This window comes from Styela clava, chromosome 1 (assembly GCF_964204865.1).
Source record: "Styela clava chromosome 1, kaStyClav1.hap1.2, whole genome shotgun sequence".
Classification (NCBI taxonomy): domain Eukaryota; kingdom Metazoa; phylum Chordata; class Ascidiacea; order Stolidobranchia; family Styelidae; genus Styela; species Styela clava.
The window spans coordinates 878,296-889,615 of NC_135250.1; the positions used below are offsets into that span (position 1 = coordinate 878,296).

The 11,320-nt window shown below is 37.4% G+C and overlaps 2 protein-coding genes across 2 annotated transcripts in view; one reads left to right on the plus strand and one right to left on the minus strand.

Moving 5' to 3' along the window:
• LOC120345419 (calcium/calmodulin-dependent protein kinase kinase 1-like) overlaps positions 1–11,320 on the plus strand; it is a 310,354-nt gene that overhangs the window by 229,387 nt on the left and 69,647 nt on the right. The gene's annotated exons all lie outside the window — the stretch shown is intronic.
• Positions 205–8,778, minus strand: LOC120348596 (uncharacterized). Its single transcript, XM_039418759.2, has 4 exons — positions 8,727–8,778; positions 7,902–8,040; positions 3,035–3,349; positions 205–2,530 (listed from the first exon to the last, which is right to left on the minus strand). Exons 2-4 carry the CDS (start codon positions 7,990–7,992, stop codon positions 1,167–1,169), a joined length of 1,770 nt encoding a protein of 589 aa, XP_039274693.2. The 5' UTR covers positions 7,993–8,040; positions 8,727–8,778; the 3' UTR covers positions 205–1,166.

Below are 11,320 nucleotides of genomic sequence, written 5' to 3' on the forward strand. Positions count from 1 at the left end.
TGTTAATTCTTTCAACTTCATTCATTTAACTATTGATCCGCTTAGTGTCAGCATCAGCAATTCGATTCGTATTTATTTTCTCGTTTAATAACATTTACTTGTGTAGTCGATTCTTGCTTGTATTTTCATTTAAAAAAGACATAACATTCCTTCAACCTTAAAGACCTACCCTGTTGGCTATACATATCAAAATATTAGCCAATATCAGATTTGATTTTTTATTTAAAAAAAAACTTCTGTCATAAATAAAAAAAAAGATATCTTTTCCATTAAAGAAGTTTTTATCGGGAGATAAAACTCCTATCGTATATATTCTCAGGCAGCCAAGCTTTTTCATTCGCAAAAATAAATAAAATTGATAATTTAAATTGATAAAATTGAGGTGTGGTGATTTTAAACTTTACCGGATCAATCCGTTACACAGTATTCAATTATTCAGAACATATTTAGCAACATACTCTAATAACATCAGAGGAGGAAATTTCCAAGAAGGGGGTGGGAAGTTCTGAAATTTCTAATTGTCAAGTTTGACCGTGACAGCCAGAGCAGGGGTTCGCAAATCAGGGGTCGTGACCCCAAATTGGGTCGGAGTGATAAGAAGGTAGGTTCGCAAACAAGTGATGAGGTCGCTGAGGTATGATAGAGGATGAATGTACAAAACATCTAAGATTTGACAAGCCATGTTAAATTCAGCAGTTTGTACCATGGCTTACTGTAAAACAAGCCTATAGGCATCGCTCTATGCTTTTGCTATAGAAAATGTAAGCGCTTATTATGACATCACTGTTTAGTTATAGCTTATTTTACTCAATACCACCACATGACCAAACTCAAAAGCTCCGTGAAAGAAGCTCTAAAGTTTTATGAAAAATATATATATTGACCTGGGGTCGCACTGGACACATGAAAGTTGTCTTTGGGGTCGTCCTGAAAAAAGCTTGGGAACCCCAGAGCTAGGGGGTTCGAAAAATGTGATTTCTTAAGAATCTTGAAATGGCAAAATTGCCATGAATGACACAAATTTTTTTTTTTTCAATTTTAAATGGAGGAAGGGAACCCCTCCAAATATTTTGGGCTGGCTACGCTCGTTATGTGAAAGCCGATAAGGCAGCTTAAGTATACGGAAACCACTTCTTCTCGTCTAGCTAAAATGGCGCCCAATAAAGTCATCTTATGTTTTCATGAGATACAATCCCCGATGATTTTGTTTTCACTCTGTATCGCTTCTCTTTCGATACCACCGATAAATCTGGCATCCATACTCCGCTCCTTCTTTGTGTCACCAAATTTACGTCACTAGGTGGTGACGTCATCAAAGGGGGTAGTGTAGGGGAAGGATTGTTTGTAAGACGATACTTTTGTCCAAAATTATGCCTATATATTGCGAGTTTTTTCCCGCCATTCAACGGGAACATATTGCTCTTTTCGCGGTGAAACTCCAGTGGGGACGTTTTTTTGACACCAAAATTTACCCCATAGGTCAAAGGTGAACTACTACCACTGTTTGGTTCGGAAGTGGCGCGCCTTGGGTACCGGACTACGCAGCTCCAAGCCGCCTTATCCGCAGCAATTTGTCCCCTCAGTGCGCTTAATCTCGCGTCCTGGCGCGCTTTGCTTCTAACCTCTTCCCTCGAAACAAGTTCTTTTGAGGTCATCGCATCTTCATTTATGACGTCATTCTTAGATATGACGTCTTTAGTTCCTATGACGTCACCGCGACCAGTTCCACTAAAGTTCAGTTCTTCTCTTATAACTGGTAAATTATTGCCCTTTTCTCCGTATTTTTTCTTAAGATGCTTTCGCACGTAGATATTCTTGGTAGAATTCGGTTCACCGTTATCTATTATATCCATAATGTCATTATATCCATTACCCAGATAACCGTTATTCGTTTCAGTTACCGGATTATCGTCCTCGGAGGTTTCAGGTGAAATTTTCTCTACAATCTGGCCTTTATCTGCCTCTACTATGCCCTCAGTTTCGTTTAAACCCAAAGTATCGCCAGTTAATTTCCCACCAATGTTCTCCAGTCTTGCACCTGTCACTTTCGCCACTGAATTCCCACTAGGAATCAATAAAAGAGGCTTTTCATCGTCAATTTCCTGTTGAGGGTCACTTAACGACGGGTCTTTCGTTTCGATTGGCCACTTAACAGGAATTAAATCGTCCGTACTTGCGGTAATGTCGGGTATCGTGGTATGCTCGTTTTTGTTCAGTTCTAACGTTTTATTTGTGACGTCACTATTGTTTGTTATTACATTTGTTTTGTCATTATTGCTTTTGTTCGATTCATTCGATGTATTGTATTTTTTATTGTTTACATCATTAATGACGTCACAGTGTGTATTTCCCGAGTGGTTATTGTTCTTTGTGCTTTCGTAATTGTTTTTCTTTGTGACGTCATTTTTCTTTCCCGCGCTCTTTGTTTGTTCAATGATAGCGCTTGCTGGTTTAAATTCTTCAATTTCGACTTGCTCGTTGAATGTGACTCGTTTGTTGTTCTCGGTTTGTTTCGTCTGAGAAAGGATTCCTGCAAAATTATGAAGTATGATAAGTAGTGTTATGAGTGCTGCTTAGGCTGTGGTTAGTTGCAACGCTTCTATCAGTACTGTTTATACTTTCAGCTAGAAGTTAGATGCTATGGCTGTGGGGAAATCATTATATGTTTCTAATTTTCCAACCTAATTTTACTTAGTAGTTTAGGGATATGAGCCTTGATTTGGGCAAACTCATATCAATGACTATATGTAGTTCTGGATCATTAGGGGCTTAAAATCCTCCCATCAGATTGTTTCTAGTTGTAGCTGACGACTCGTTTTAAAAATTGGGATCCGGGTTTTCAATCACAATTTCACGACCGGTGTTGGAATTGTTTAGAGGTCAGAGTAGAGAACCGGAATTGTGTGCCGGAGTCGGAGTCAAAACAGATTTAAAATCAGGCTCGAATCCGGAATTGATGTCGATTTTTATCAACTCGGAGCTGGGTTTATGAGGGCTTTATTGCATGTTAGATTAAAAATTAGAGGCTTTTTACCTTTTATATCACTCTTAGTCATAGCTTTGCTCTCGGAATATCTTCGATTTCGTGATGTCACAGATTTATGAGATACTTGTGACGTAATCGTGACGTAATCACTACGTAATCGTCCTATAATAACAGTCGCAGCTGCTGGTCGTCTTTTTTTGGATTTCAATCGTAGTGAACGACAATATGACGTCACAAATGATTTTTCCGGTTTTTCCTTTTTATGTTTAGGAGGGCGTGGCCCTACACTTGCAAGCTGATTGGTTGGTATTCCCAGTTCCAGACACGCCTTTCTTGCATGCAATGATGTGTAACGCACCTCCCCTATAAAGTAAAAAGGACATTTTGATACAAAAAATCAATAAGTGTTATAAATAAAACAACTACGAGGCAGGGAATTCCACGGAATCTCCGGAAAAATATTTTAACATAAAGTGTCTATCATTGATTATAAGTGAGTTCACAGGTTCAGCCAAATTCATTACATTAATCTACAAGAGAGCGTATAAGGACACGAAATCCAAAACGCATCACGACTAATGCGAACGTAACTGCGACAAGGTCGCAATTTTGCTGACGTAATCGCACACGAGAAACGAACTCAAAAGTCTACAGAAATTTTTGGTATAAATAAAAGTAATAGTATTTTAGCGAAAAATACAATCTTTAAAAAAAGAAAATTTCAAAGCAATCGGTCCTATAATTAAGAAGAAAAACAATTTTTCCACAACATCAAGGAAACTAACAACATTATGATCAATAACGACATAATAACAAAACGACTCATAGGCCCACTTCGAAGCTTCCGAAGTATGTGAACCAAAATGGCGCACAACCTGAACATAATATGTGTACCAGGTTAGGGTTCAGGTTGTGCGCCATCTTGGTTCACACACTTCGGAAGCACTCCCACTTCATGTCCAATAAATAACCTTTCGCCATCGTTTCCCTGAACAACAATATGGAACCGAGATAATTCCAGGGCTTTCAAGACTTTCAAGACTGAAAATCATTCACTCGATCGACTAAATACGTTACCACATGACTATGAAGCGAAAAGATTTCTGTCTTTTTAAGCATGCATGAAAGTGAACCGCTTTTTTGTGATTCCTAGTAAGTCTTATTCTAAGCGATACTACAAATACCTTGATAAAAGGATTGCCACAAGACCTATAACTACCGCATATTTGCTTGAAAAACTCGAAAAGCTGATGTTAAATACTTTTTTATGAAAAGGCTCTAAATAAGTAGACGTGAAGAGCTACCTAATCTATACCCTATCTGCTTGCACAGTGCCTCATTCTAAGCGATAATGAAAAATAATTTTATAAAACGTTTTTCATAATCGATCTCTCGCTACCTCGTAACCACACGGACTTGACAAATATTTATAATGACCGTGTCTTCTTCTGGCCCGACAATCATTGTTACGTAACAAAACGTCTATTGTTGCTAATTTTTCCTGATTGTTACGTCACAATAAAGCCGTAACCGCGTTCGAACCACAATCGAACAATAGAAAAGCCGAGTAAATATTGAAAATCCTTTATGATTCTATAATGGATTAGATTGAAATGCTTAGATCTGGATTGTATCATCATAATAAAATTTAACCGGTTGGTATAAATTTTATTCCCGTTTCAACATAGGCCATTGATGAAGGAATGAATATATAGAAACAAACATGTTTTAAGATTGACAATGAATTCAAAATTGCGTTTTGGACGGGGCGCAAAAAGGGCGAACTGTCTCAATCGTAAAATGTCTCAATAAAATTATTTCAAATTGATACTAATTTAAACTCGTTTTTTTACTTGAATAATAACGAACAAGTATCTAATTTGAACAACAGTCATGTTAAATTGCCAACAAACCATCAAGGGGGCGCAGTTTTATGTAAGATACGTCACTGGCTGCAAACTATGCGTTCACATTGGACGCCGCAATAATTTCAGGTCTGAATTACTAAAGTCAATCACTTAAATTATATTCATGTGCAGGTCAGCGTGTTTAAATTGTACATTTATGGAATTATTTTCGATTGCTTTCAAATATTTTGAATTTTTCTACGGGACCTAGTATTTCATTCCAATTTTGCTGTTTTAGTAGTTTAATGGTCTTGCGAAATAATGTTGATATTCTCGTAACCTACTGAGGAATATTGAGTAACAATCTTTTATTTTCTAACAGTTTATAATTTTCTAATTCTTACTATTCGAGGCGTTTCTACTTGGTTTTGTTGATTTAAGCCAAAGGATTGAATCCCTTTTCAATGAGGGATTTGTTAAGTAACAATAGGGCTTTGAATACATTATTACCGAATAATGGGATATTATACTTCACCATCTGGCTAAGTATTTTTGAAAATCGTTCGGTTTATCAGAAAAATAGGGGATTGCGAGAAGTTCCACTCAACTCCAGAGTATTCAGCAATCCGGATCCGGTACACACTATGCGTTAATAAAAAATTTGATCTCGAATCCGGAAAAAGTAGGCTGCTAGGAAGTAAACGATATAGGTTTATGAGAAATTTCGAATGTTTAAAAGGGCGCTCCGGAAGTAATCGTATCAAGATGACGCATAACCTGAACCCTAACCTGGTACACATACTATATTCAGGTTGTGCGCCATCTTGGTACGAATACTTCGGGAGCACGTTAAAGACCTGATGCAGATGAGGCGACTTTATTTTAAGTAAAATTCAACTTTTTTTTTTTTTTTATAGAATTCCGGAGTGCTTATCGGCGGATTTTATAGCAAAATAGCCTGCTAAGGGCTAAAAAGTTTCATTTTCTTACATCTTCCCTCACAAACAAGACTGTGAATAAGAAACCACTGATATGCGAGGATCTACTATTATTGAAAGGGCTGGGATCTTCTTGTTCTGCCTTATTTACTGAATTTATTACACGCTGTGTAGTAGACGTCTTTGCAAAGTCATTATTGCTTCATTTATCAGTTCGAAACCGTTTATTTGTTTCCTTGTTCAAACTTCACCCGGCCTTGTACCGTCTAGATGTTCTTGTTAGAGCTATAAATGTGGGAATTGCTCGGATGATTTATTGGCGGCGATTATTAGCGTTGTAAATATAAACGTATGAATTATGAGACAACTACGTGGGACCTGGGAAGTCTTGAAACAAAAAGTATAACAATCTTATTGCGACTATTTTCGGATCTTTTGCACAAAGCCCCTGCCATAAAAAAACAACCCCCTGCACTGGTCAAAATAAAAAAAATATTTAGTAATTCCCTTGTTAGGGTTAATAATGAAAATTTCGATGGGAATTCAAATTTCCCAATCATTTCTAACCCTAACTGAACAATTATCAATTTGATACTTTAAAACGTGGAAGAGTTTTCGTTCGTTCAGTAGTTAAAAATAAAACAATTTTTCACAACAAAACCAAAATTTTTGAGAAACGATCGACAGGATCACTTTGTGTCTACAATAAAACTTCGAGCAAACAATGAAATATCTATTATGTCAAATTTTAGTTTACACAATTTGTCTAATCTTATACTAATATTTGCATCGTGTGTAGCGGGTACCGGTACCGTAGTGTGTTGATAGCAAGGAATACTCATCTACATAGTAGAAACCCATTACTATCTGAGATTGTTGAATCTACACTCACTAAAATTTACTGAGCCCTATGAAATTCTTACTAAAACTGAATAAATCACACTAAACTGTTTATCTTACTCTGGGGGTTCATGCGGGTTATTACAGACAGTGACTCCCAATTTTTTTTTTTTTTTTTTTTTTTTTGACATTTTCTAAGTGCAATGTGGCATTTGCCGTAAGACATAAATTCATATGCCTTTTCCAATAGGATTTTGCTCTATTCTTGAACGATTTACTAAATAAAAACTGGACGTTTCTTGGCTTGCTAATCAATAATAACGAGCATGAAAATGCGAAATTAGTGTCAGCTGTTATCTAGGCTTGCTCGGCAAAAAAGGCACGAGTAAGCATCGTAGTACGTCATTATACAAAAAAATATGGGCCCCCTCTCCCAATTTAGGGATGGCTATGCTCTTGCCGTGGCCCGTTTCAACGACTTTCAACACTTGTGGGCCCCTGTCTAAGTTTGAACTGGATTCCATCAGTTATTTCATCCGCCACGTTCAATAATAAGATGCCAAGAAACAATTTTAAAAGAATAAATCATAACCACATAAGAACAACATACCCTACAACTAATCAAAATAATCACTTCCGATTAATGTAGTTATCGTGAATGGTACTCAGTGGAGGCTTTGCCTAGCCCTAAAAGAACCGATCAGCGGCCACCAGGGCCCATGTGAGAACCTTTGACATAGTCCTTCCCCCCTATATATTTGTGATAGTGTGCATGGAAGGTCCTGTGCGCGAAAATGGATAAGCGACGTGCGGCAGACTGTTGCTGTTGGAGTTATCAAGGAGACTTCCAAAAAGTGCTCGAATGTGAAAGAAACCGAGGCAACAGCAAAAGTCAATACAAACGGAAAGAAATGACTGGAAGCTAAAAAAAAGTCCTTGGTACTAGAGAAATCTAAAAAGACTACAGTAGCTTAGCCTTGGATCAAATAATGCTTGAGTCACTGGCAAACGATCAGTGATTGTTTAAGCCCCGTGACCATCATCTTACAGATGGGAGGCTTTCATGGGAGGCTTTTAGAACTCATGGCCCCCAGTTTATCATTCCGGTGGTATTTATAGTAATAATTTGATTGGTAGATTCCAAATCCAAATATGTTCAAAGCAATCCATGCTCAACAAAGAGAAAGCAACCCTGGCCCAAAATGAATATGGTACCTCCATACTTGATAATCCTTTGCGTATCAGTGAGAACGTCCCATAAGAGCAATTTGTGATAAACAAATAACTCACCTGTAAGCCTATTCTTATGTTGGGGATCGGTTCGTCTTCGTCTTTGCAAACGAACATCTTGAGTTCGTGTTTCGGACATCAGAGTTGCCATATTCTAATAATGTCGTCAGGTTAGTTAGCTATCGATACATTCTCAATTCTAGAAATTGGAAAAGTGAAAAGTAAACAGAAGAACACTATTTAAGTTTTATCTATAGTCCAGTAGTTCTCAATTTTTTAAGCCGCACCCTCTCTTTTAGAATTTGACAAGCCCCATCTCGAAAATCACTAACTAACAATATGCTACAAATAATAAAATAGTGAGACAAAAGTTTATTTTATTCAAAAAACACGTTGAAAATACGTGGATGGAACGTGAATAACTAAAATAAAGAAATGTAAATATCTAAAGTAAAGCGGGCAGGATCAAATTCAACGAACATTTTTATTTTTGATTAGCTTCACGTCCCTCAAAAAATTGTCCACGCTCTCTTTGTGGGCCGTTCAAGAGCCTCTGATCTATACTATACTGTTATTCAAAAAGTTGTAGAAATTGTAAAAAAGAATAAACTTTCTTTACTTCCGCGCTTAACTGGTGAGGAACAAGCTATTCAAGTTTAGTCAACGTTTCGAATGGCCATGTGGACAAATTCCGCAATGGCAGCGAATAACCAATGTACAGTATGAATGTTTTCCCGACCCCTGACCCCAGAATTTTTTTTCCTACACTTTACTATAGCAAAATTTTAGATGCTTAATTTAGATTTTGCGTGTGTTTTGGAGAGTTTACATGCTCAAAACCATTACTTCAAATACAGTATACAATCAAGTGCCGATTGCACGTACCATTTTACCAATATGATAGCTCATCACAGTCTATCTCAGCTTTTCCAGGGCTAATTTTTGATTATTGCATCTAAGACAATCAAAATACTTCATTTACAACTAATTTTTGGGAACACAACTGAAAACTGACAAATAACACGCAAAACCGCAAAAACGAGGCAGTGCATGCTTGAATATCTATCTGAGAGAACGAAGTATCAAAGCGACTGCAAAAAGTACAATTGTTACGACACCGTTGATGTTTGTTGATTTGTCATTGTTACGGAAATAAACAAGGAAATCGATGCTCGGAAAAACCCGTAACATAGAATATCCATAGGGGTTTGAAACGTTAAGCCATCTAAACTACATTGCTTGCTTCTTGCACTTCATTCATTTACCCCTTTATCACCCTGAACAAGCCAGGATAGCACCTCTCGCTAGAAATTTATTTTCGCGCGAACCATAATTTCAAAACAAACCCCGACCTCCGCGTTTCAACTGATATAACGAAGTTGGCAAATGCGACGCAAGACAGGCGCCTCTGTTTATACTATTAATAAAATGGGAAATTTCATTGGCATTGTGGTATGTATTTAGACGTAACAGGTTTTGCGAATGCGTTAGTCCGTGTTTATACTATTAAAAATACCAGAAATTTTAGTAGAAATTGTGCAAAACTGTAATGCGTGGTACTTTACCTTTATCTGAATCGGGAATGTATCGCTAAACCGCGCGAGGTGACCCAGCGGAGATAGCGTTAGATCTAAGTATGCTTGCATTGTGGGATTATAATATCTCGGAGTTAAAAGGCTAGGTAGAAGCGGGACGTGCCAATAATACAGCAGCTCATTGAGCATCAGTGACGTAATAAGGGGCAATAGGTACCTATTATCCGTGGCCAGTGGTTCCTACGAGATTAGCTGCGAGATTAGCCTCGCCCACGTTCAAAACAAGAAGATTAGTAATTACGTATCGATTTTAATCGGTAAGTATGTTGATAAGTATTTGTCTGTCTGTTAGATGCACGCGATATCTCCCGAAAGCGAGATTGAATCTGCTCCAGATTTTGCATGTGCATTCATCATATCTCGGATCAGAAGCCTATTGATTTTGGGCGAATTATGTCGTATAATTAGCGAGTTATTAATTAATTAGTGATGGGACACAAGGCGTCACTATGGAGTAAGAGCGCTGTTTTGGGATCCTCTAACTTTCGATCGATAAGTCTTCGGTCTCTGACCGATATTCTCGTTCTACAGTTAGGGTGAGAAATGCAGATTGCGTGAGAAATTTTTAAATCATTCGTAACCTCAACCCTAATTAAAACTGAATAGTTCCTGATTTTCTATTTCAAAACGTGGCGAGGGTGTTTCCTTAGATCTCATTAGGGACGGGGGCTTTGTTCAAGAGATCCTCTACCTGTCCTTTTAAAGATCCGTATTTGCGAATAATGCATGGGTGCTGTAGTTATATTATTCAAGGGTCTTGCTGCGCATATTACAAATGTATTTCTGTAACGTTTTTAATGTCCAAGGTATATTAATCCGGTTGTCTAGGGAAAGTCTGGCCTGGGCAAGAGTGTGTCACTTAAAATTTCATATAGCAAAACTGTACTCTTCAAACTCAAATTGAATAAGACAAGCGCGGTAGTGCTCTTTTCCTTTAACAAAAGTGACAATGTATCAAAAAATTAACGTAACGATAAGCTTATTTATTTAACTCGCCTGAATAGGAGTTGTGGTCGCGTTCGTCAATATTAGCGATCATCGATGTGAAAGCGCTTTGACTGGCAGATTTTATGTTTGGATGTTGTCGTGGCAACAGACGGTTTTGATTTTCGTTGACCCAATGATCTGGTATTTATTTTGTTGAACTTGCGGGTTACACCTAGGGCTGGGCATTTTCGAATACCTGATGATTTCAGAATCGAATCGAATATTTTTTTCGAATCGAATCTCAAATACACAAAAAAACTTTTCATCAATAACTCACTACAGAAAATAGTCATATGTCAGTATTGCGTTGAAAAATGGTGGCTACAATAAATAAAAATTGAGAAATTCACATCGACCTTTGGCGAAAAGAAAAAAAAAGATGGCAGTTGGTTGTATAGGTCGCCAACAAAAATGTTGCACACCCCTGGTGTTGGCCAAAGCCGAAACAGAAGGATTCCGCCTTTCCCAAAACACTGGCGTCTTATGTATCAGTAGCTGATTTGCTAAAAAACTCTTCCATAATCCAAAATTCTCATTTGGAAATAACAGAACAATCACAACTTTCCTTTTGAAATCACTCTAACATCGAATCGCACGAACCCGAAATCGCCACACAGTGCGTAGTTTTTAATTTTGATGTCGTCATCGCACAAAAAAAAACTAATCTAATCATATAGAATTATAGAGCCCACAGAAATCTTTGAAATTAATAGAAGTAATAGCTTTCTAGCGAAATAACATTCTTAAACAGCTGAAAATTTGGTCCAGTAATTGAAGAGAAAGCGATTTTGTCATAAAAACAAGAATACAAAATGACAAAACGATCCATAGGCAGATTTCGTGTCCAATAATTGCAACAGAACTTTATGCATACCCTGTACTACAATTTACAATGTT